General features: G+C 48.4%; 1 protein-coding gene across 6 annotated transcripts in view; it reads left to right on the top strand.

The window, feature by feature from the left end:
• TMOD1 (tropomodulin 1) overlaps positions 1-24,996 on the top strand; it is a 29,817-nt gene that overhangs the window by 3,126 nt on the left and 1,695 nt on the right. For 2 of the 6 annotated variants that reach the window (XM_062017433.1, XM_062017435.1), the window contains exons 2-9: positions 7,699-7,862; positions 9,769-9,925; positions 13,181-13,300; positions 16,530-16,619; positions 17,098-17,228; positions 19,114-19,221; positions 21,614-21,757; positions 22,613-22,757. In XM_062017433.1, the coding sequence (XP_061873417.1) occupies positions 7,743-7,862; positions 9,769-9,925; positions 13,181-13,300; positions 16,530-16,619; positions 17,098-17,228; positions 19,114-19,221; positions 21,614-21,757; positions 22,613-22,757 (1,015 nt within the window). In that variant the 5' untranslated portion in view covers positions 7,699-7,742. Of the gene's footprint in view, positions 1-5,493; positions 5,583-6,432; positions 6,512-7,698; positions 7,863-9,768; positions 9,926-13,180; positions 13,301-16,529; positions 16,620-17,097; positions 17,229-19,113; positions 19,222-21,613; positions 21,758-22,612; positions 22,758-24,366; positions 24,433-24,996 lie in introns of those variants that run through there. The other 4 variants (XM_062017437.1, XM_062017438.1, XM_062017434.1 and 1 more) reach the window with 4 other exon arrangements.

Raw genomic sequence — 24,996 nt, 5'->3', positions numbered from 1 at the left:
ACTCAAGTGTGCCCACGCTGTTTTCATAGAGATTAGTAATTTAGCAATTAGGTACATGCCAGGTGAATGAGAGAGCCTCACTCCAAATAGGACAACATGTAACTGCCTTTACAAGTGTGTACATTAAAAATAGGCAAAGGAGAGATACAACTGGAGTTGTTTGTGTTTGGCAGAGTTTGGCTGCATTATGTGCTGCCCTGTTGTATATGTCCAGGCTGTCTGCTGGATGGCCCCAGGGAAATGGGCTGTGTGGTACAAGCATGGATTGTGTTATGTGGCCTGGAGGCTGCAGGTGTGTTGAAAAGAGGAAGGCCAGGAGATATATGTCGGGATAGGAACTGGGTGAGCTGCACCTCCTGGCATGCAAGGAGTGAGGAGGGTCCAGAAGAGTGCAACCAGTGTAAGATTTCACTCAACACCTGTGGTGGAGTTAGGGAGGGAACTTTCCCTGGTGCCTGCATGACTTCAGACAACAGGGCATTTGTTGCAGAGCTGTCAAGTGCAAGAATGGGAATGCCAGCTCTGGCACAAGACCTGAGGCTGTTTAGCCTAGGTAAGAGAAGACTGAGGGGGAATCTCATCAACACTTATAAGTACCTAAACAGTGGGTGTCAGGAGGATGGGCTGGCATTTTTTTCTGTAGTGTTCAGTGACAGGACAAGGGGTAATGGTATGAAGCTGCAACATAGAAAGTTCCATTTAAATATAAGAAAAAACTTCTTTCCTGTTCAGGTGAGGGAGCCCTGGCACAGGCTGCCCAGGTAGAGTGTGAAGTCTCCTTCTCTGGAGGTTTTCGAAACCTGCCTGGACGTGTTAATGTGTGACCTGACCTAGGTGGACCTGCTTGAGCAGAGGGTTGGACTAGGTGATCTCTGAAAGTCCCTTCCAACTCCCACCATTCTGTGATTCTGTGATCCCCATAGGAACAAAGAAGCACCATCATTAAGTTCTCTACAACATAGTGAACTTCATTGCTCCAGGGTTCCAGGTGGTGATGACAGCGTGATTTGCATGGCCAGTATGTCATTTAGAGAGGCAGCACTCACAGTGTGCTTTGACATATCCAAAATGCCTCCTTCTAGATGCTTCCTTTCAAATATGAGTTTCAGTGTCTTTTAGGTAATTGTCAGGTTTTTGTCAAAGCAGAGAAAATTCAGATCTTCCCTGGAGAAGTCAAAGAATCACAGAAACTTAATGGCTGGAAGGGACTTCAAAAGATTACCTAGTCCACCCCCCCTGCCAGAGCAGGGCCACCTAGAGTAGGTCACAGAAGAACTTGTCCAGGTGGGTTTTGAATGTCTCCAGACAAGGAGACTCCACAACTCATCTGGGCAGCCTGTGCCAGTGCTCTGTCACCCTCACAGTGAAGAAGTTTTTCCTTATGTTTCTTTGGAACCTCTTATGTTCCAGCTTGTACTTGTTGCCCCTTGTCATTGGACATCATTGAGAAGAGCCATCCTCCTGACACCCACCCTTTACATATTTGTAAAGCACGCAGTCTCCTCCCAGCTGAAGAGCCCCAGCTCCCTCAGCCTTTCATCAGAAGGCAGATACTCCACTCCTTTCATCATCTTGGTGGCCCTGGGCTGAACTCTCTCCAGCAGCTCCCTGTCCTTCTTGAACTGAGGGGCCCAGAACTGGACACAATATTCCAGATGTGGTCTCACGAGAGCAGAGGAGAGGTGGAGAAGAACCTCTCTCGACCTAATGCCCACGGCCCTTCTGATACACCCCAGGATTTGGCCATGAGGGCACATTGCTGGCTCATGCTCACCCTGCTGCCCATCAGCACCCCCAGGTCCCTTTCCCCTATACTACTCTCTAAGAGTTCATTCCCCAACCTGTACTGGTACATGGGGTTATTATTTCCCAGATGCAAGACTCTGCACTTGCCCTTGTTGAATTTCATTAGATTTCTCCCCACCCAACCCTCCAGCCTGTCCAGGTCTCGTTGGATGGCAGCACAGCCTTCAGGTGTGTCAGCCATTCCCTCCAGTTTAGTATCACCAGCAAACTTGCTGACAGTGCCCTTTGTCCCTCATCAAAGTCATTAGTGAATATATTGAACAGTACTGGTCCCAGCCCTGACCCCTGAGGTTCTCCACTAGATACAGGCCTCCAACTAGACCCCGCCCCATTGATCACAACTCTCTGCCTTCTTCCCTTCAACCAGTTAACAGTCCACCTCAGTACCTGATCATCCAAGCCCACTCTCTCTCAATTTTGAGACGAGGATGCTGTAGGAGATGGTTTACTGAACTCAAGTTCAGAGTTTCCTGAAGGAGCAGCAGATTCCCTGCTGTATATCATTAGGCATGAACTTCTTGCAGGGAGGCTGAGAGGCCATCAGTCTTTCTAGTTGATGACTGATTTGCCCGGAACTATGAGGGTGTGTGCTGAGCTCTGCTTTGTGCTTCTGATGTGGCAGAGCTGCTCACTCCTGGCGCATCACCTGCCTTTTCTCTGTCCACTCTTCTCTTCTGGGACATAAATATGCTGGCACTGCCCAGCTCTGCTGTGGAAATGGCAAGCAGTAAAGACCAGCCTGAAGGGCTCTGCTCGCTGAGCAAGGGCCAGACACATCAGCTACCTTGTACACTCTGTTGAGAATCCCTGAAGACAATGCTTGGCTACTCTGCAAGCTGCACAAGAGTTTCTCAGTGAGAACACTGCCCAGCAAGACACTGCAGCGGTTTCCTGGAGTCTGGGTGACTCACATTGTTGCTGCAGCAGCAAGGGGCTTGGCCAAGGTGACCTTCAACCATGTGTTAGCTCATGGTGGTTTAACACATTGCTTCAGGGGAAGGCAGCTGATCTCCCTTGTGTTGAACTGGAATCAGAAATCAAACTGGAATCACAGCAGTGAGAACTTTGCTTCAGCTGGATAAACTGAGTGAAGAAAACAAGTTTTTGTGAAATGTACAGGGTCAGACTGGAGCCCAGTTCTTGTCTTGTGTAGTTTCTTTGTATTCAGAGGAGGAACCTGGACAGACTGGCAGACCCACACATTCTTCTGAGACAGTCACAGAAAGTTTAGATGGGAGGGGACCACTAGAAGTTCCTAATCCATTGTCTTCTTCTGAGCAGGCCTAGCTCCAGACCTGGATCAGATTGCCCAGGGCCTTGCCCAGTTGAGCATTGAATATTCAGGGATGGAGATGACACCACCTCTCTGGTCTCCGTCCAAATTCTGCACCACTCTCTCAGCAGGGAGATTTCCCCTTGCCACAACTTGTTCCAACTGCCCCCTGTGCATCTCTAAGAAAGCCTGGTTCTGTCTTCTCTAGAAATCCTTTCCTTTTAGGCAGCAGAGGACTGACTGCAATTAGAATCCGCTGCAGCCTTCCTCTGTCTGGGCTGAAGAAGTCCAGTTCTGTCTGTTTTTTCTCACATCTTCTGTGTCCAAGCCTCCTGCTTATTCTGATGGCCCACACCACTGTCTTTTCAGCTTGTCAAGACCTATCTTCCAGTGGGGGACATCGAACTGGATGCAGCATGCAGCTGCAGCCTCAGAGGTGCTAAGCAGAGGGGAACACCCACCTCTGTGGGCCTCCTGGGTAGATGCTTTCTAGTGCAGCTTGGGCTGCAAGTCAAGTGCAGAGTCTATAGGAAATTTCTTGAAGCTTTAACACCTGTATGTGCAAGGTGGTGATACAGAGCCCAAGCAGACCAACAGTGCTTGATGCTTCTGCCTGGATCTGTGTTTATGGCTTGTTAAAAACGTACTTTCATCTCTGACTGAGAAAGTGAGGTCAGCCTGAAAAAGAATGCACAAAAAGTGTGCAGGAGGATGTTCCCTTAAAAGGACTGTCTTTGGATATTTGTCTTTTAGCGACATTTAGCAGGAACAAAGTATGTAGATTTGAAATGAGGCAAACTATGGCTACCTGTACAGCTGGTCAGGGGCAGGTGGCCAACTGCAAGGCCACTGCTGGGCTTGGGTTGTGTGTGGCAGAGATCAGACCACTGGTGCTGGCAGGAGAGCACTCCTGCACCAGCACACAACACTCACTTCTCCCATCACCAGGGTGATTGCTGGGAGGAAGCATCCAGAGGCCAAGGCTTTGGATTTGAAAGTCTGTGCGATGACACCGAGGATGGATCCAGCTCCTCCTGTGCTCTGCTCTGGTTTCATGGTGGATATTGTAAAAATACACATAGACTCGCCTTTTTGGGATTTTTTACTTCAGAAGGAGCTAATGTGCATCCTTTTTTCTGTTACTGGATCTGGACATCATTTGATGGTGCCTTCTTGAACCTTCTGTGAACTGATGGTGTTGGGGTGTTCAGTGACTCAAACAGATGATAGGCTGTGAAGTCAGGCTCTTACAACACCAAAGTATGCTTGAATGTGAGTCCAGGGCTCACAAGTTGTCCCAGCAGCGGCAAAACCAGCAGACGCTCACTGTTTGGTGGGCTGATGTCCTTCATCCTGGCATCCCCACTGTGTCTGCTGCCTGGAATGGCTCTCCCTTCTCCAAGTGCTTCTGATACCCCTCTTTCCCCTAGGCCTCCTTCTAAAAACTCCAGCTCTCTTCTTCGTTCTCTTGTCAGCTGAAGGAGTACCAAGTCTGTAATAACATCAGAACTGTGCAGCTTCTGTATATTACATATGTATTTTGTTGAGATGCTTCCTTTGTTGATTGAGAAGTATGTTGGTAGATTTGATGAAAAATAGCACCAAATGGAATCTGCCATCCCAGGAAGGCATTGAGAATAGATCTGATGGAGCAGTTTTGTGGTGGATTGGGGTTAACTCTTCCCCGAGTGTCCAGGAGTGTATGATCTTGTTATTTTTTTTTGAGCACAGGTGCAGGGGGACCTGTGTTAAACCATGTTTAAACCCTAGCATGAGCTAGGGAGAGCCCTTTATGGTGGTGGATGTTTCAGCACGTTGTATAAATTAGAACAATTGTGTGCAGGCAGAAAGTTTTCTTATTTATGGTGGTAGAAGGCCCTCATGCCATTTACAGCAGGCGGGCTGTTTGGTTTTTCTCCCAGCACTCACTAGCAAGATAGGGTAGAAGAGGCTGTGGAGATAAGGGGAATCCAGTGGGTGCATGGGTCTAGGGGTTGTGATGCAAAGCCCAGGAGGCTTCTTGTGTGGGCAGGGGGATGGTACAGGCCATCCCTCTGCTGCGAGCACAGCCGTGGCTCCCAACCCACTCTCTGCGGGTGCTGCCAGGCTGCAGCAGCCTGGCTGAGAGAGCAGCTCTGCCTGGGCTGTGTGGCAAACAACGTTCTCCTCATGGGGGTTTCAGCTGTGGTTCAGCAGGCTCTGCACCTGTCCTCAGCCCTCAGGGCTCTTGCTATATGCAGCCCTGGCTCCATATCTCTGCACGACGCTTTGAAACCTGAAGCCTCCTTCTGAAGCGCTGCCTGCGCACACTGGCACTCCACGCCTGTCCTGCCTTTCACCTCTGAGTGCTGACAGCCTCTGTCCTTCTGGTGGGAGGTGATAAGGTCAGTCCTGCCGAGGCTGCGCTCTGGTCCCAGCTGCGCTGCCATGTCCACATTGCCCTCGACAGCCAGCAATGGGCTGCGTCTGCCTCTGCAACTGGTTGTTGCCACGTAGCCAAGAGGTGGGTTGCCATGTGTGTGGCAGGTATGGGTATTTTAGGCCATTATAGGGAATTTAGTGAGTCAGGGTGGGTTATCCTCTGCCTTCCTGCTGGCTAAGAGCTCAAGGCCTTCCACGGAAGAAAGGTCAAACACAGAAATTGTATGTGAAATACAGACTAGTCGTGTTTCATGTACTTCAGTCTAATGTGGCAGTGGCATAGCTCGTCTTGAGATCCAGGTCTCAGCTGCTTTTCTAGGATCTCCTGAATCAGAGCAATTGCTGTAAAGACAAGTGTTTGTCTGTGAGTCATTGTGGTAAAGGCTCTCCTTTCCTCTATGCTGACCAGAAGGGCAGAAATCCTGAGGCTTTGCTGTGGGACGTGGCTCCCAGCCTGACTGACCAGTGCAGAGTCTCGTGGGTGCTGCATACCAGCCTGGCAGCTCACAGTACCTGGCGCTGGCTGCTGCAGGGAGTGCTGGGGTCCCCCTGCCTTGCTTAGCCAAACCCACCAAGCCATGAGGCTCCTGCCTCCTCCTTCACCCTCCCACCACCCTTGATCCTGGTGTCCACAAGTTGACTGTCACCACACAGAGCAAACCATGCCAAGGGACCCTCTGGCTCTGGGCTGTGGGAGCCTGTGGGGCTGCTTCTCTTATCAAGGGGGAAAAGGGCTCCTGGTGCTTTGCTTACAAAGTGGTGAGTGGCAGGAATGCAAGTGATGCAGGAACTGCCATCACACCAGTGACAAACCAAATGTCTGGCCAGATGACAGCTCTAAATTTAAGGGCTCGCTGTCGAGCCATGTGTACTTTAATGTGCCCTTTTGTGACCAAGCTAGAGATATTTTTCTTATCTGGAACAGCAGCTCCTTTCCCTGCTAATGAAGAGTGATCATAACAGCATGATCTGCCCTGAGAGGATGAGCAAAGTTGGAGAGATGTAACTGAGGTATGACTCTGATGCTCCACAGAAGCTGGAAAGTGGCCATTCATAGAAAGGTGTTTGTCTCTTTGAAACAAACCTCCCAGGCCTTCCTGTCATTTTAATGTAAATGCTTCTTGAGAGAACAAGAAGCTTTTTTTAACTGTCGGAGAAGTCACTTAATACTATCTGTAGAGTTCTGTCACTTAAAATTATTTGTGTTCTCTGCAAAGGTTGAGCCAAAAACCCACAAATACACAAACAGAGCTGTGGAACAGAGAAAACTTCTGTCAGAAAAAGCAAAGTTGGGTACACTCTTATGTGTTGTAGGGAGTGTGTTTTTAACCCATATGCATGTTTTAAACAAGTTGAGCTTTGTAGAAAATCCAGTACAGTCTTTTAGAGCTGGCTGAGGTCCAGTGGCGTGCATGTGATTGTGTGTGGCATTTTATATTAGGAGGCATGGGACAAACCCCTGGGTCAGCAGGGATTATCCGGATAGGGTATTTGGTATGTTATTCCCACTGCTCTTCTTCAAGGGTCAGTTTAGGCATGCAGTAACGCTCAGGTCAGCTGCTTAGTTTGCAGCAGTGCAAACACATGTCTAAGGAAAGGTGGGTCACTGAACAGCACATTTAACTGGCAGCCTCCTGAGTGTGAGTGCATAATGCTTCCTGATCTTCTTGTGGTTGTAAAACACAGGGAAGGAGTGCTGCGTGCTGTAGCCTGGTGGAGGTTTGTGGGGCTCAGAGGTTTACAGTGATGCTACAAATCTGTTTTCTCACCAGATATGACAGCATTATCCAGAGTGCCATGTGCAGGAAGGTGTTACTGGAGTCTTGTAAGGGCATGAGCGCTGCAGATTTTACGATTTGTGGTTTATTGTCCTTCAAGGAAATATGTGCATAGGACACTTGTTAACATCTGGCATTGGCTGGAAGAAAGACATCTCTAGCCAGGGTTCTTTACAAAGTACTTCCTCAGTGCTTCCCTGTCAGTCCAATCTGCTGCTGAATTTGCGCTGCTCTCACGAGTATGATCTGTTACTTGCTTGTAGGGTATGAACAGGGTGGCAATCTGACCTGGCTTTGAAGTCAGCCACTTTTTAAGCATAAATCTCCTGCAACTCTGTGGTATGCAGCATTCCCCCACCAGCCAGGCAGCAGTGTCATGTTTCATGTGTTCAGTGGTAATGTGTCTTGCTTTCATTACAGGTCCTGCTCCGGCATAAAAGTGAGATTCAAAAGACTCTTCTAAGATGTCTTACAGAAAAGAGCTAGAAAAATACCGAGACCTGGATGAAGACAAGATCCTCGGAGCTCTGACAGAGGAGGAGCTCAGGAAGTTAGAGAATGAACTGGAAGAGCTGGATCCTGATGTAAGTCACTTTTAGATGAGATTTGCTAGATAGTAAATCTCAGTAGCTGTAGGGGAACAGGCTGCATTGATAATCTGTATTTAAGTGGGATCCTCTGCAGACACTGCACTCTGTGCAAGAAAGGAAGAAGCTGGCCACAGGTGAGCAGAAGCAGTTTTGCCATCGCAGGCATGGGCTACATGTGAGATTCGGTTTCTGTGATTTTCTCCGTGCCTCACTATGCCTATTCTGGTGAGACGAGCACTGCAATTTGCAGCACTGATGTGAGCCAGTGCTGGTGCAGGAAACTGCTTCTGACCAGGCCACCTTGGAGGGGATGTTTTGGTTTTTGTCAGTTGTTTGGCTTTTTTTTTTTTTTTTTCCATGTGATCTATGTTTTCTCCCTCTTAGGCAGAAATCCACATTCTAGAGTCTTGCAAATTGGGAGAATTGCTTCCTATAGAACCTCCCAACATTAGGAGGAGCTGCCCACATGCGAACACTAGGCCTGCTGGTGCCAAGCAGTGGAAGCTCTTTTGAGGCAACCTTGTGCCATGTCCGTCACAGGGGATGTGCAGGGCCAGCTAGCAGGGCTCTGAGTTATAGCAACCTTAGATGGTGAGGCCAGACACTGCCAAGAGAGAAATTGTTCCTTCAACATGCAGTTAGCGTTTGTGGGGGAAATTATGTGCTGTGTAGGTTGCATCATCGTTTTAAATTGCAACATAGGCAAATAATTAAGAGATGTAAGGCTAGCTCCCAAGACTACGTGTATGGGCTGATGGGCTACTTACAGCTGTCTCAAGATGAAGGGTCAGGCAGCATTCTGTGAAGGATGCAGAGAGATAACATAATCACATGCATTTGTCACTAGAGTTGTAGCCTGAATATGGGGGTAAAGAGACAAGCATGAAGGTAGAGTAGTCACCTCTCACAGCATGAAGCCTGAAGAAGCAAGCCGACTCCTATGCCTCCCTGCTTGTGCATTAACACAGTTCCTCTCTGTTGCCCTCCAAGGCTGGCTGAGCCTAATTGCTTCCAATTCTTCGTTTTCCTTTCCAGGCTTTTCACTGATAGATTTAAATTATAAGGAACTATTTTTATCAGGTGAGCATGGAAAAACCAGCCTGTTGTTCAAAATCACCTTGGATGTCTTAAAAAGTAAAGGTTGACTTCTATCCAGCAAAGCTCTAAAGAACATGCTTAGTGTCAAATCTGAGAGTAGTCTGTCTTACTGCATTAACGCTGTGCTATATTTAAATGTAAGCAGATGCTTACGTGCCGTATGTGTTGGGCACAAAGCAACTTCTCACGGTGGCTGATGTGACTGAATAACAACGAGGCAGTTCAAAGTAGCACTGAGGTTCGCAGGGGTTTTATTCTGCAATAGAGTGACTTTCCCTGCCTGTAGTTTTGTGACAGACTTTGAAAGGCAGAAGAGGCCAAAGTGGCTCTCTGATCTGCTCTGTGAAAGCTTTCCCTGCACTGATGCACACTGGGATGTGTGGGGCATGTGGACACTTGGATAGACAGATACAGGGAGAAGATGGGTTGAGCTTAGCAGCTTGGTTCTGGCGCTGTGACTGTTGCAAAGAGGCAGCAGAAATGGTGAGCTTGTGGGAGGAGGCTGGGAGGAGCAGGAGGTGATGGCTGAGAGCCCCCTGAGGAAGGGCTGAAGCTGCCCTTGTGGAGAAACATGTACGTGGCAGCATGGAGATCTTGCGGCGGAGCCGCATTTGAAACTCAGGGGTGAAGGAGCATCATGGAACTTAGATGATGTGGGAGTCAGTGGGGTGGGATGGCAGTAAGCTTTGACATGAGAAACAAGTTGGCCAGCAATGTGGAAGACAGTGGAATGAGGAGAGTATTTGTTGAATGAGGATCGTGGCCTGCAGAGATAACTCACATCTCTCTCCTTCATGCCCAGAATGCGCTGCTGCCAGCAGGGCTCAGGCAGCGGGATCAGACGCAAAAGCCACCAACTGGTCCGTTCAAAAGGGAGGAGCTCATGGCCCACCTAGAAAAGCAGGCGAAGGATGTTAAAGACAGAGAAGACTTGGTTCCTTTCACGGGTGAAAAGAGAGGTATGATCATCCTTTGCACCACACTGCAGGCACAGTGGGTGTGCAGCAGAAGGGTTACATCTGACCCACATTGATAAACCTGACTTCATTTTGTCACCATCTGCCCCCTCTGCTGTCCATCCCCAGCCCAGGCCGGATAATAACCGGGGCTGTGCCCAAGAGGGCTGTGCACTTGCTGATTTGGATACCACCTGGTATGTTGTTACTTGATGGGCAGAGACTCTACCACTGTGCAGCCTCTTTCCGTCCCCATCCCACTGCAGCTGTTTCAAGCTCTGGAGAAGATGTCCTCTTCTGTCCTCTCATGTTCCTCTTCTGCTCTGTCCTGTGAGCTCTGCAGACTGTTCTGTCTCCCACTGTTACCTTTTGTGCTCTGCTCCATCCCTACACTTGTGCTGTTCAGAAACTCCACAGTTTGCCTCATCTGTGATGATCCAAACAGTTTCTGTCTAGTCTTTATCACCTCTTGACAATTGCAGCCTCATTTCCCACTCTCTTTCAGCTGGCACATTTCTGTCTCCTGGCACTGTACCCTGTGGTGGCTGCTGCACCTCTGCTCTGTCTGGCCCTGGGGCCTGTGAGCAAGGAGCTTGCTCTGCCTCTTCTCTTTCCTCTCATTCTGGCATCCTTTCCTGTTCTTCTAGGACATGTCTCATTATTCAGAGGACTTTCCTGCTCCCATTAGGACTCTCAGTATAATCTGACATGAGATGTGGTCCAGTCAGTCCTTGCCTCTTGGGTTCCAGGAGCTTCTCAATGGCCTTCTTTTTCTACTGTTGTGTCTTCTTCTGTACCATGATCTCCTTGCACCAGAAAACCTGCTTGTATGCTGTATGCACTACTGGTTGCCACATGTCAAAATGGAAGTGAATGAAAGGTCTCCTTGAAAGATGTAAATGGAGAGAGTAAATGAAGCACTATCAGGAAGAGCTATTTGGCAACTTCAAACATACCCCAGCCCAGCTGCTGGCTGCCCACCTGGGTAGCCCAGCAGGGAGTAGCAGCGCTCCACAGGAGACAGAGGTATTCCAGGCATTTTGAGCCTTCAGCTTCTGGTCTGAGCTGATCCCATTTCAGTCTGATGTGATCTCAGAGGTTAAATGTATTTTCACAGGTAACACGCTGTTAAGTGGACGTGCTGCTTACTTTGCCTTTGAGCCAGAGATGTTAAATTACATTGTCACAGTTGTGTCAGGGCAGGAAATCAACCACTACATTTGCAGTTCAGAGGGTAATTTACTAGTTTGCCCTCCCTGGCTGTGCTGCAGGACAGGGTAGGAGCAGAGCTGGTGTGTGCCTACCTGCTGTATTGTGATATAATACTGCTGTGTTTGCATGCACTATTTAATTTAATGTTCAGTCTTGTACTAAAGTGTGACTGAGATAGGAGACTTTCTAAATTTAAACTGCAGCAGTTTTGATGACACTGAGGTGCACAGAAGAGTCACTGAGTGACAGCAGAACGGTTTGCAGCTGGCCAGGCACTGTGTGCTGTCTGTGGAGCCATGCGGCCAGCGGGACAGGATGGGGGTCCTGAGTCTCACAGCCAGAGCTGTGGGGTCAGCCCCACAGACTCCAAAGTATCCAGATGGGTGCCTGGCTGTACAGGCACATATGTCGCTCTGCCTGTCCTTTGTGAGAGCAGCTGTGGCCCAGAAGGCGGATTCCTGCCCTTGTTGCTATCTCGGGGTGGCAGCTGGAGGGCAGAAGATGGGCCTTTTTGCAGGAGATTGTTTATAGCAGCCTCCATTTTGTAGAGGGGAGCCTCAAGCACAGTTGTTCCTTCCTTCAGGCTAAATTTAGCCCCTCTGTTTCTGCACATTGCTGAGCAGTTGGATCTTTGTGTCTCCCCTTTGGTGTCACTGACTCTGGTTTCAGAGAGGGGACAAAAATAGCCCTGGCTTGCATGTCAGGCTGAGAGCTTTGCACTTTCTATCTTTCTGCAGCGGTCCTGGACAATTTCATGTGAGAGGACTGTTCTGAAATGCTCTGGGGATCCCTCCTGCTCCTCCCCCTGCCCACCAGCAGCACTGAGTTTACCCACCACACCACAAGCTTTTCTCTTTTCATTGGCAGTGGGAGTGGTTGTGGGTAGGTGCCCTGTTGTAAAATCTCAAACCTGACACGTTCAGCCTCCAGAAAGAGGTCTGCTCCACCGCTGGAGATGGGGACAGCCAACCAGTGCCCCTGTCCACAGCCCCACACCTCCCCGGGACCCAGCTGGCTTCCATGGAGCCACACAGACCCACAGGTTGTGGCCTGCCTGGTGATTGTCCTGAGCAATGGGGTGAGGGAGCGTGGGACCCCACAGTGTTGGGAGCTGAGCTGGAGCTACACCACTCGCCACACAGCCCCTTGTCAACGTTGGCAACCCCCAGCAGGTAAAGGCCACAATCAAGCGGCTGAGGTGGCAGCTTTACATTACCTACCAGCTGTACCTGTTGCTTCTTTGCACCTCTGACTTGTAGGGAAAAGGCCTGTTTCTTAGCCTAGTCTTGGAAGATAGATCATGGAGGTCTCCATACAGTGTGCCCTGTGTGTCTCTCTCCACCCCTCTGCAACAATGTAAAGCCAGGCTAGCTGCCCCAAGCCTGCTCCTCCCTGTATCCTGTGTGCTCGCTGGACAGCCAGCTGCTATCCTTGCCTGCTGCCAGACCCCCTCCACCACCTCCTTTCTACCTTTTTTAGCTAAAATGCCATCTGCCCTGCCTCCATGTGTTTGGAGTTAGCAGCAGGATCTGCCTCAGTGGCAGGACTGATCCTGCACAATGCTGGATCTGGGCCACTGCCCTCCTTTTGTCCGTGCAGGTGCTGGCAAATCTCCATCCTTTTTATGCAGTCTGCAGAGAAGTGGCGTCCTTCAGAGTCAGGTTGTACGTAGCTTTCTGAGTGCTGTGCATTGAACAGTCATTGTCCTGCACAAATGTACTCCTGGGTTTTTGTAGGTGCTGTGCTGGCAAAGAAGTCCGACTCGAGTTGGAAGTGTCTGGCAGGTGCCTCCTGGCTCACATTGCAGCAGGACTCAGACTGAGCTGATGGGAATCATACAATCATCACATCATAGAACCGTTTAGGTTGGAGAAGACCTTTAAGATTGTCAAGTCCAACCATTAAGGGCTTCAGTGTCTTTTCTTATTATAATCTAGGTCCTTGTACACCTTCTGTCTTATTCACTGTGCAGAAATATGTCTGCATGGGTAGTGGTGAAACAGGTGCTAAAGCTATACTGAGAGTGACCTCACTTTACGTTTATAGGAAAGGCTTGGATCCCCAAGCAGAAGCCGATGGATCCTGTTTTGGAAAGTGTGACTCTGGAGCCGGAACTGGAGGAAGCCCTTGCCAACGCCTCCGATGCAGAGCTCTGTGACATTGCTGGTAAAATAGTTTCATGTGAATTGGAGGTTCAAGTTGTTTGACTAGTTGTTTCTTTCTCCTTTTGTGGGAAATGAGCTGCTGAACTTTTTGCTGTGTATCTGGATACCATCAGTTTTGACAGGATGTATTTCGTTGTTAAAAAAAGAAGTGTACATCTAAAGTTACTTACAGCTCATGTGAGGATTTAATCAGGAGCATGGTCCAAAGTTGAGGAGGAAGAGGAAGGATTTATCAAGGCGATAGAATGTATTTTTTGATCTCTTTTCCCGTCTCTGCCACTGAATCTTGTAAATGGCAGCCCGTCACCTTCAAGAACATGGCTTTCTTCAAGCCAAACCTCTAGGAAAAAATCAAGCAGGCCCAATGAGAACATAGATTTTGTTTGCAGCCTATTAAAGAAGTTGCCAGGGCTGCTGTTTGTTAAAGAACTTTCCCAGCACGTTTTAAAGCTATGTACTTGTTGACTTGTGCAGTCAGTCAGTTTTGTGGGTGTGAGCTCAGGGGTGTGGGAATCCAGCATTAGAAGGCTGGTGTACTTCACAACGACCAAGAAGCAGGTTGGAATGCAGACCGAGCTGGAGAGAGAGGCAGAGTGATTGCAGGTGCTGTTTGAGCCCCCTGCACCCCAAGGAGGACAGGCACGGTCCCTGTCTGAGGGGTTTATGCCTCCATGCTAAGGCAGTTCAAGCGGTGTCCCATTGCTGCTATTCAGGCAGTGTTGTCTGAGTGCAGGTGACTCACTGCGAGCCTCATTGCTTTTCCACTTGAGAGGTGACAGTGTTGGTATCTTGCTGAAGCCAGTAGAGTGGACTCAGCTTTGTGGCTGAGAGAGGATATGCCTTGTCTGAAGGAGCAGTAGGAACACCCCCTTGTACTTTACCCAGCTCACGTGTCTTCTGCTGATCCAACTGTCAATGAATATTTTTCAGTGTAACTGGGTGCTTCTTCCAATTTTGTCTCCTTCAGACTTCCATACTCCTTGGCAGTATCCTCCTTGCTAGAAGTCTGTAAGATAACCTGTAGAATAACCACACCAACTAGACACTTTCTACATAATAATGCCATATTCTGGCGTAGAAATGTGTTCCTGCTTTAAGGCTTCCAACATATGTGCCCTGGGGTTTTATTTTTTACTGCACTCCTGGTGTCCTATAAAGCCCTACGCTATAAAATCCGCCTTTCTAAGCTCCAGATTTGTGCAGCAAGGATTTTTCCAGATAAATGCTATTTGAGGCAGCTTGTTCTGCAGTTGTTGGGAGAATACACTTGAAGTAGCAGCAGAACTGATGCGATATGGACTGTGCTGAAATCTCAGTGTTGACAGTAATAGCGTTAGTCCTGCCTGTTTAGCAGGGCTAGTTTAGCAGGAGCTTGTTTTGCTCCTGGCTGTTTAGCAAGGCTTGTTATCAGCCTTGGTGTATTGGTACCCTTGGTATATTGGTAGCTCAGGCTCCCAGCAAGTCCTGGAAGTTCAAGTGTGGGAGGCAGAAACGAAATGCCTTTCTTCTACTTGAGTTCCTTTAGGTAATGCACAGTAAGCACGAGATGTTACAAACAGTGCGTCCCTCTTGTCTGCCAGCACAAACTCTAGCCCTAGAAAACCTTGTGTGGTCGTAATGGCAGATCCTTCCCACTGTCTTCAGTTCAGACATTCACAGTCCTGGCTGGTGGAGAGATTTTGTTGTCAGAGTAAGCTGTGGCTCGGATGTGTGTCCTCAAAATTCTGAGCCTGTGCATTTCTTTTCAGAGCTGCGTTGTGCTTCTGAAAATTTCACCTGTGAGCTCCTGGCAGAGAAAAGAGACAGCTAAAACACAAACAAGCAAATTTAAAGTGCTGAGCCTCACTCAGACTTTTGGACAGGGACTGCTTGACTCTGCGTAGTCCATCTGGGAATGTTCTGGGGGCATGTGGGGAAGCAGACAGTGGTGGTCATTGATGCCCAGTGCTGCAGGCTGTCCTGCCTGTGCAACCTAGATCTCGAGTCAATGTGACCTGTCACCGTAACAGATGCCATTCCTGTGACAGGCCTCAGGGGTGTCTTTCTCCTGCCACTCCTAGCCCTTCTTGGCCAAAGCACTGAGCAAATAGTGACAGACTGGTGCCAACCAAGCACAAGAGGAGCAGCTCATGGGAAAGCAAAATGCCTTTGAGGTGGTGTGCTTGAATTTTAGGGAGAAATTTGTCCCATGTTTATTTTGACCACTGTGCCCATATGGAGGTCAAGATTTGTTCAGATGTGCCTGCTTATAACAAATATTCATGTGTCTGCATTTGTCTGTAGAAAGTCATATAGATATTTAAAAAAAAAAAAGGTTGATCATGAAACCAGATTATTTCAAATATGAACTTTCTGTGAGTAGCAGGGTTGTTTTTATAAACAGACTCTTTGCCCAAATGTTTCTAAAGTGTTGCTTTACCACTGTTTATTTGCAGCTGGCAAGAATGCCAGGAGATCCTCCTGGGCACATTTCAGTGTGTGCATTTACATCTTGGTTTTGCAGTCATGAGCCTGAGATACACAAGTTGGCAGAAGTTTAATTTTTGGGCCCTTTCAGTCCTTGAATTTTGTTCATGCCATCACTTTGGACACTTTGAGCTTTGGCTTCTGACAAAGTCAACTTCCAAGCGTTCAAACATCAATGCAAAGCACAGCACCACCAGCCCTGCTTGTTGTTGAGAAAAAACATGAGGTGTATTGCCACACTTCAGGTGATAGTCACCTCATATGTTGCTGCCTGAAGAGCCAGTTTGGTTCTGGGTGGAACATACCTCATCTCAAAAACTGCACCGTGGCAGTTTGTGGCACATGCCCAGGTGAGAAAGGGTGATGAGGATGTGCAGGCTTCTGCTGGATTGGACCCCTTAGATTAAGTCCTACCAATGACTTTTCTTTTTAATGTTTTTTATTGTCTTCCCCTCACCATTTTTGCGTGATACTGAATCAAATCATCTGCTGGTAAGCCTTATCTGCTTGTCTGTTTGTTGTCCACAAGATGATGTTGTTCTTCTATGAATCATGCTGCATTGGAATAAACAAGAGAGCACATCTGGACCCTGTGGTGTGTTTATGACAGTCAAGGGGCTTGGTCCCACCTTTGTATGTTGTTCAACAGGGAAGGGTAATGCCCTACAGACCCCCTGTCCCAGCCAGTGTGGCATGTATGTTTCTTTTCCTGGCTTTGGATCCTGTACTGACTCAAGTTGTATTCTCCTTTTGTTTTTCTGTAGCCATCCTTGGCATGCACACCTTGATGAGTAACCAGCAGTACTACGAGGCACTGGGGAGCAGCACCATCGTGAACAAAGAAGGGCTCAACAGTAAGTGGTTTAGAGTGTTAGCAGGCTGCAGTGTTTGGCTTTGAAGCTGCTAGCAGAAGTAAAGTGGGAATTACTTTTAGGCTGAAGGTTGCAGCCATGGCTGTCAGAACAGTCTGTGATTGCCAGGGCAGCCTCTGGTGTGTCCTTGCCCCGTGCAAGCCAGTGTGGTCTCAGCTACTGCCCTGGTGCCCTGGGAGAAGCCTCAGGCAGCACCATGCTCCCTGTCTCCCAGCTTTAGACCCTGGGAGCAAGTGGCAGCAGGTGCTGGCAGCCCTGTTGTTTGGTCCCAGGGGCAGGCAGCATTTCTGAAGGCACATGAGTGTAGGTAGAGCTGACGAGCACTTGTTTGCTCCCGTGCTGCTCGCCAGGTCTTGCTTCCCTTTCCCAGCACTGCTTCTGGAAGAGGAGAAGCGCACCCAAAGAGAGCATGCTGCTGCTCAGGGTGCAGTTGGTTTCACGTCTTGCTTTTCATTTTCAGGTGTGATTAAGCCCACACAGTACAAACCAGTTCCTGATGAGGAGCCAAACTCAACGGATGTTGAGGAAACACTGAAGCGAATACAAAGCAATGATCCCGACCTTGAGGAAGTTAACCTTAACAACATTATGGTATTTGGCTGCTTTCTTCTTAGTAACAGGATGAAACATTTGATATACAGAAGTCAGTGGCCAAGTCTGGTTTGCTGCACAGAATAATACCGTAGCACTTAACACTGTGTGTAGCCAGACAAGAAACACGAGTGCTTCCTCTCTCTGCTTTGGGCAATGGGGACTTTTTTCCCGATGCTGGACAATGGTGTGGGGTTGGTAGCAAGAAGATTCCTGCAGGTGCCTGAAAGAGGACAGCTGCATTGAGGGTAGTTCGGGAGATTCCGGCTAGTGACCCTCAAGGACACCAGGCTGAGGATCTGGCAGGCAGGCACTTTTTTTGTACGTTGGACACATGACTGTGGGATACAGTTTGGAGAACTGAGGAGTGGCAGTGGAGATGGTGAGGCGCTGGGTTCTGTGGTGTGACTCTGCAGATGGCTTCCAATGTAGATGATTCCACATGGTGGGATCCAAACGGTGTGGCAAAATGTCCAGGCTGAGGATACCTCTTAAAATTTTAGGCAGGTAGAAATGTGTGCCCCTGAAAAGGTTAACTAAAGTGCCTGATGAGTGAAAAACACTCATTTTGTAGGAACTCAGAACAAGAAGCATGGATGAGGAAAGGCTGCAGGAACTGGGGCTGTTTAGTCTGGAGAAGAGACTGAAGGGAGATCTCATTAACACTTATAAATATCTAAATGGTGGGTGTCAGGAGGCTGGGACATCCCTTTTTTCTGTAGTAGCTAGCAACAGGACAAGGGGTGATGGGATGAAGTTGGAACACAACAAGTTCCACTTAAACATAAGAAAAAACTATTTCACTGTGGGAGTGATGGAGCAGTGGCACAGGCTGCCCAGGGAGGGTGTGGATTTTCCTTCCTTGGAGGTCTTCAAGACCCGCCTGGACATGTTCCTATGCAACCTGATCTAGGTGAACTTGCTTCTGCAGGGGGGTTGAACTAGATGATCTCTAAAGGTCCTTTCCAACCCCTACCATTCTATGATTCTGTGATTTCTTTTCTGGGCTGAGAGCTAGCATGGCAAATGTTAGCTTGAAGGATATTTTATTAAGCAGTCAGAGGTGTCTGTGGGTTGCACCACAAGGAGATCGTTTCACATCTTTCTGGATCAGGCCTTGTAGGTGGAAATTTTTTCTGAACATGACACAAAGGTTGCTCAGTGCTGTCATTTGTATTAACAAGCACTGGAGCAGTGCTCCGTAGGCTCATGGATCCTCGTTGCATACATCCCCACTACGCCTGCATTCACAAGGAGCTGAGTTTCTGGGCAATTAAATTAAACAGCAGAGACACCGCAGCTTCAAATCAAGGCAGTGAACTATTGGCAGAATGGGAAATAGGATGAAGACATTGCTATACTCCTTAAGCTGTGCTGATTATACCAAGAGAACTTGTAAAAACATTGACAATTTCTGAAGTCCAGTTGCTGCTTTGACCTTGATGCGAAATTCAAAGTATTATTTCAACCTCCTGTATATTCGGAGGGGAGGATCTCATAAATATTTACAAACATCTAAATGGTGGCTATCAGGAGGTTGGAGCATCCCTCTTTTTGATGGTATCTAGCAACAGGACAAGGGGTAGTGGGATGAAGCTGGAGCACAAAAAGTTCCATTTAAACATAAGAAATAACTGTTTCACTGTTCAGGTGAGGGAGCCCTGGCACAGGCTGCCCAGGGAACCCGTCGAGTCTCCTTCTTGGAGGTCTTCAAGACCTGCTTGGACATGTTCCTATGCGACCTTATCTAGGTGAACCTGGTTCTGCAGGAGATTGGACTAGATGATCTCCAAAGGTCTCTTCCAACCCTGCCATTCTGTGATTCTATGATATTCCTTTGTACAGATGATGGCCTGACACAGGTTTTCTACATTTCTTTTTACAGAATATTCCCATACCAACTTTAAAAGCTTTTGCAGAGGCATTGAAAAATAACACCTATGTGAAAAAGTTCAGCATAGTTGGGACCCGGAGCAATGATCCTGTTGCTTTTGTAAGTATTGTGGCGCATCGTCTTAGAGCTGTGGCAGGAGCTGTTCTTGGCCAAGGTGTTTCTGGAGTTACCCACTGACTGCTTCGGCACCGTATGGCGTGTTCAGCATGTCATGTGCCTCTGGCAGTTGGTTTCAGGAGCGCTAGTGAAAGCTGGGGACAGACAGGCTTTGGTTCCTCCTTCCCTTCCTTGTTCAGGTTTCAAAACACAATCTTCTAATCCCGTCCGTTTCATATTGTTGTCAAGGATCTGTTGGAACAGGAGTGGGAGACAACAGCTAACTTCATGGTGGTGTTTTGTAATAGCAGTTTGTCTGGTGGTTTATCCTACTTCAGGACCACCCCTTTTGTTTCTGTGGGTACAAAGCTGCACATGTCTGTGTACACACCCGTCCCTGCATTCACACACATCTGTTCCTGCTCTTTGGTGTATTCCTGTGTGCAGACCTGTGCAGAAGCAGGACTCTGTATTTCCTATGCGAGGCCTCTCTGGGTCATAAAGGGTTTTTCTGCCTGCTGTAAGTGGTCTTAAAATATCAGTGGGGATGCAGAGAGGTGCCGTGCATTCTGCCTAGCTCTCTTGCTACCTTCCAGGCGGCATCCTTGCATGCTCTTCCAGCACCTTTGCAGACAGTTTTTGCTCTTCTTCATCCAGGCCACCCACCCCTGCCTACCTCCACACACACATGTACACACCAGCTTCCTGTTAGAAAAAAAAAGCTTTGTGGAGGGTGAGCGCATTCCTCATTTTTTTCTATAGTGTCTAGTGACAGGACAAGAAGTAATGGACAAAAACTGAAACACAAAAAGTTCCACTTAAGGAAGAACTTTTTTGCTGTTCAGGCGAGGGAGCCCTGGAACAGGCTGCCCCGGGAGGTTGCGGGCTCTCCCTTCTCCAGAGGCTTTTAAACTCACCTGGACATGTTCCCGATCTAGGTGGACCTGCTTTATCAGGGTGCTTGGATTGGATGATCTCCAAGAGGTCCCTTCCAACCCCTACCATTCTGTGATTCTGTGATTACTTCAGGCACTCTGGAGTGGGGAAGAAACCTGTGCAGGCAGTGTGGGTGCTCTTTGATAGCCCATGGGGCACTGCACAGGGCTAAGGGAGATGTGGAGCAAAGTGCTGTGTGAGTGTGTGCAAGTCAGACATGCTACTTGGCCATCACCTTCTGGTCCTTCTGTTTCACAGTGTGGGTGAGTCCTTTGTCATGGTACAAGCCTAGATAGCAACGAAGCCCCACACAGCAACTCACTCATTCACTCACTCCCCCTCCCCACACTCCTGTAAGATGGGGAGGGGAATCAGAAAAGAATATCAATACTCGTGGGTTAAGATAAGAACAAAGTATAATAACTAAACTAAAATATAATAACAGTAAGGAGAACAAAATATCATAATAGTAATTAAGAGAAACAAAACCCAAGGAAGACAAGTGATCCCCAGTGCAACTGCTCAGCACCTGCTCACTGATGCCCGAGCACTGATCGGCCCCTCCCGGCCACCTCCCCACAGTTTTTGTACTGGGCATGACGTCCTGTGGTATGCAATAGCCCTTGGGCTCGTTAAGTCTGCTCTCCTGGCCATGTTCCTCACAGCTTCTTGTGCCCACACTGGCCTCCCCCCACCCTCCACTACCAGTCCACTCACTGGCAGAACATGATGAGCAGAAATGGCCGTGATGCTTGCAAGCACTGCTCAGCAATAACCGAAACGTTCCTGTGGTATCAGTATTCTCTTTAGTGTAAACCCAGGACGTAGCCTTGTAACAGTTATTAGGAAGAGTATTGCAGCTGAAACCAGGACAATCCTCCCGTGCATCTTACTAAATGAGATCATCAGATCAGGTCAGGGAGGTAGGAAGTGTGCCAGCCCACTTCTGGTCTCACCCACTGAGTGAATCAAAGGGATCAATTTGATGCCACTTGGGAAGACATCCTGGATTTGGAGAATCTTTTATTCAAGACAGATGCTCTTGTTTCTGGCTGTTGTGATCGGAAGCATCACGACCCCACAGCTGTGCAGGCAGGCAGCTGATGGGGTAGGAGGCAGGGCTGACATTGGCCAGCATCCCTGCCATCACCACACTGGCTTTAGAAGAGGGACAGATGAAGCTGTCACGGGGCAGCTGCAGATGTTGGCTGTCACCTTTTGGGGTGGCACTAAAACTTCCTCCATGGAAGATTTTGCCATAGCCTCCAGCATGCCCACGTTCAAGAATACCCCTGCAACAAGGGGGAACTCCCTCCACTTCACACAGAGCTTTTCTCATCTGCTGGCGGTGAAGCTGCTTGGCACAGGGGTCCCACCAGTGTCTCCCGAGGCAGGAGTCAAACTCCGCTGCTCTGGGGTGCTCTGGCCCTGCCTGTCTGACCAACAGCTCTTCCCACAGGCACTGGCAGAGATGCTGAAGGTCAACAACACACTGAAGAGCCTGAATGTGGAATCAAACTTCATTTCTGGAACAGGAATCCTGGCTGTTGTGGAAGCACTCCAGGGCAACACATCACTCGTGGAGCTGCGCATCGACAACCAGGTGAAGTGTGTGGGAGCACCCAGTGAGTGAATGTGTCCTGGTTGCAGGAAGCCAAGAGGCTGGTCAGGACAGAGGGTTGCAGCCTGCCACCACTGACAGATTGCTTTGGAGACAATGGCTTCAGACCCATCTTTCTGCTGCAGTCCCTGGGCAGTATCTGCTACTACCTGCAGATACTGAGAAGGCTGTGGCAGTGCAAGCAGCTTTTTGTGTTCCCAGTGTTGCCGTGGAGAGCGGGTGATGGACCTGTCCAATACCACACCTTGCTCCTGGCTCTTGCAGGGACTTAAATAATAGCATCTTTTGAGTAATTCTGGGGTTTTTTTTGCTACAACACAAAGGAAAGAGAGACCTCCACAGTGTGTAGTGGTACAGATGGGGCGGTTGGACTAGATGATGGTCTCTAGAGGTCCCCTCCAACCCTTACCATTCTATGATTCTGTGATTTTGTAGAATATAAAGTAAACACACAAGCAAACAAACAAGATGCTCTGGCAAGTTTAGTTCCCAAAGAAGCCCAGAGGGTAGTAGTTAAGGAGCTGAGCTATGGGGAGCTCAGGGACTGCTGACTGGGTGTTAAAACTTATAGTTTCTCCAAGTACCTCTTAGCTGCAAATATGTCCAAGAAATAAAATCTTTGGGCAAGACGAATTGTGGGAATGTGTGGTAGAGGAGCTGAAGCCACTTGGCTGTAGTAGGAACAGGCCAGCTGATTGTTTCACTGTCTCCAAGTCAGAAATGCCAAGTAGGCTGTCAGGTCCAAAGGAGGGAAAGGGTGGAGATGTTGGTTCTAAGTGCTCATTCTGAATGTCCCTCTGACCGGACGAGTTTGCTTTTCTGTTTTATTCTCAAAAGAGCCAGCCCTTGGGCAACCAGGTAGAAATGGAAATTGCAGACATGTTGGAAAAAAACACCTCCCTGCTGAAGTTCGGGTACCATTTCACACAGCAAGGCCCCCGGCTCCGTGCCTCCAATGCCACGATGAACAACAATGACCTAGGTGAGTTGGGCTGCCTGTGAGCCAGGAAGCAGAAGGGTCCCTCCCTCAACCTGTGAGCAGTTCCTGGTGCTTGAAGGGCAGAACTGCTCACTTCAAGGCTCTCGTGTATGTACTTGAACTAGAAACTATCTCTTGAAGGGCCTGATGATGCCTTGTCCCTCGGAGGAAAGCAGTCTGTACTGACTGGTTCCCTAATGGGTTGTGCTCCCAACGTGGAGGCACTGGGCAGCTCAAAGGCCCAGGAGAGGCAGGGTTTTTGGCAGTTATCAGTGGATCGTACAGGGAAGGAGTGAGAGTTGCTAACGTGCTTCGGTATGGTGTGTGATACAGCATATGGAACACAGGGTGTGAACTGCCAGCACTTGTGATTCCTGCCAACTGCATGTCTTCCTCCAGCTTCATTCCTGCTTTAACAAGGAGATGAAAAATAGTAGAGTTGAACTTTGATGTCAGTAGGACTTGGCCCGTCCCCTTCAGCAACATAAATCAGAAGTGTTTCCAGAGAGAGGTGAGAAGCCATGTGTGGCTTTATCTTTATACTCTCCATGAAGAGATCGGAAGTGCTTGTGAAGCAAAATGAGGCCGTTTGCAAGCTGCCATTCCAGTGGATGCATGTGGCAGAGGCTTTCCACTGCTTGGCTACAAGCTGCTGTGGAGCACTAGAAGTCAGTGCAGCAGCACGATGTTGAATGCAGCTGGTGCATGTGCCGTTGCGGCGGGGGAACTGGCAGCACAGCACACAGCTCCTCCACAGCAGGGGCACACAGGGTATCCGGGAGGAATAGGCAAGACTTTGCACAATGTCCTTTACATAGGAAGAACCTCTTCCCCAGGAGGGTGGGGCTTTGCAAGACTTGAGACAGAGCCCTGATCCAGTGCTACAGGCACTGTAGGAGGAGGCTGGGCTGGAGGCTCCCAGCAAAACCCACTCCCACCCCCACTAATGCTGCTGGTATGTCTGCCAGACATACCTGGAAAGCAAGGGCTAACAGAGAAGAGACACGATGCATATATGCCAGCCAAGAAGAAATGGTGGGAAAATGGAACCATGTATTTTAATCTGCATGTGGTCCTCCACAGACAGGGTCTTCTGTCCCTTCATGAATCAACTTTGGGTTTTTTTAAACCTTTTGAAAAGGTTTAAAAGCCACATTAAAACACTTTTGCACGGCTGCCACATTTAGACAGATGATATACATACGCTATGTTTTAAAAATAAGAAAGTGATTAAAAAAAAAATCCTGTTTCAGCCAGTAGCTTGTTCCTAGGAAAGCAGGCAGAAGTATGTGCTAGTTCTTCAGCGACCACACAGAAAGCTCAGTATTACCGTTCCCTGAGTGTTTATTCTGCCTGCGGCTGCATTCCTGGCCATTAAAGAGCTGCACAAAGAAAGGCTTGCTATTTCCTGTCCTTTGGAACAGAGGCATGGCTTTAATGACCATCACTTGGCATACAGAGTAATCAGCTCGAAGATTTCCATCTAGTGTTTTTAATTGTTCCTGCTGTTAAGGGGAGGAATTCACTACTCGCCTTCCATGTAACAGTTGTGCATTTTGCCTTCTTGACTATAAAGATCTGCATTTTTGTCTGATTTGGTTCTTGTTTGCAGCTCGTATTCATCGGTGTGATGGTCTCTGGCAATAGCGTCTCAGCTCCACACCTGGACAGTGTATAAGTATAGAAAACCTTTATTTTCTTCCCTGTCAGCAATAGTTCTCTGCTTTTGCTCTGCTCCAGTGCTCTTGCCTACCATCACCTGATGCTACCAGAACCTGGGTTTGGTCTTATAGCTTCCTTTCTCTAAGATGCTCTGTATGAACCAACCGTGAATGCTTTTTCAGTCATCCTCAAGAACTAACTTCTGCATCGTCGTTATACTCTTTCTTTTTCCCTCTTCCCCCCCCCCTTTTTTTTCTTGTACAAATTACTTGAGCAGTATAGCTCTCAAATCTGTAAAATCAACTTTAAGAGCAGCTATGACACTGCTTTGACCATGTTAACCATGATCAGAAGGCTGGAGGCTAAAGGCTTAGGATAAGAAATACTGTTTTGAAATGGCAGTTTAGAAAAACTGGGAAAGGAAAAACTGTAACATCTGCCTTCTGCTGTTAGTCAGCATCAGGTGGTGCTTTGGCTAGGTCAAATAAAGACAAACTGAGAAATACAATTGCGTGTAGAATCAGGGAGGTAAGGCTGAAAGTAGCTTCTCACCTTAGAAATTCACAAGAGCAGAGATCTT

Source organism: Colius striatus, chromosome Z, assembly GCF_028858725.1.
Source record: "Colius striatus isolate bColStr4 chromosome Z, bColStr4.1.hap1, whole genome shotgun sequence".
NCBI lineage: Eukaryota > Metazoa > Chordata > Aves > Coliiformes > Coliidae > Colius > Colius striatus.
This window is presented reverse-complemented; position numbering and strand designations above follow the sequence as displayed.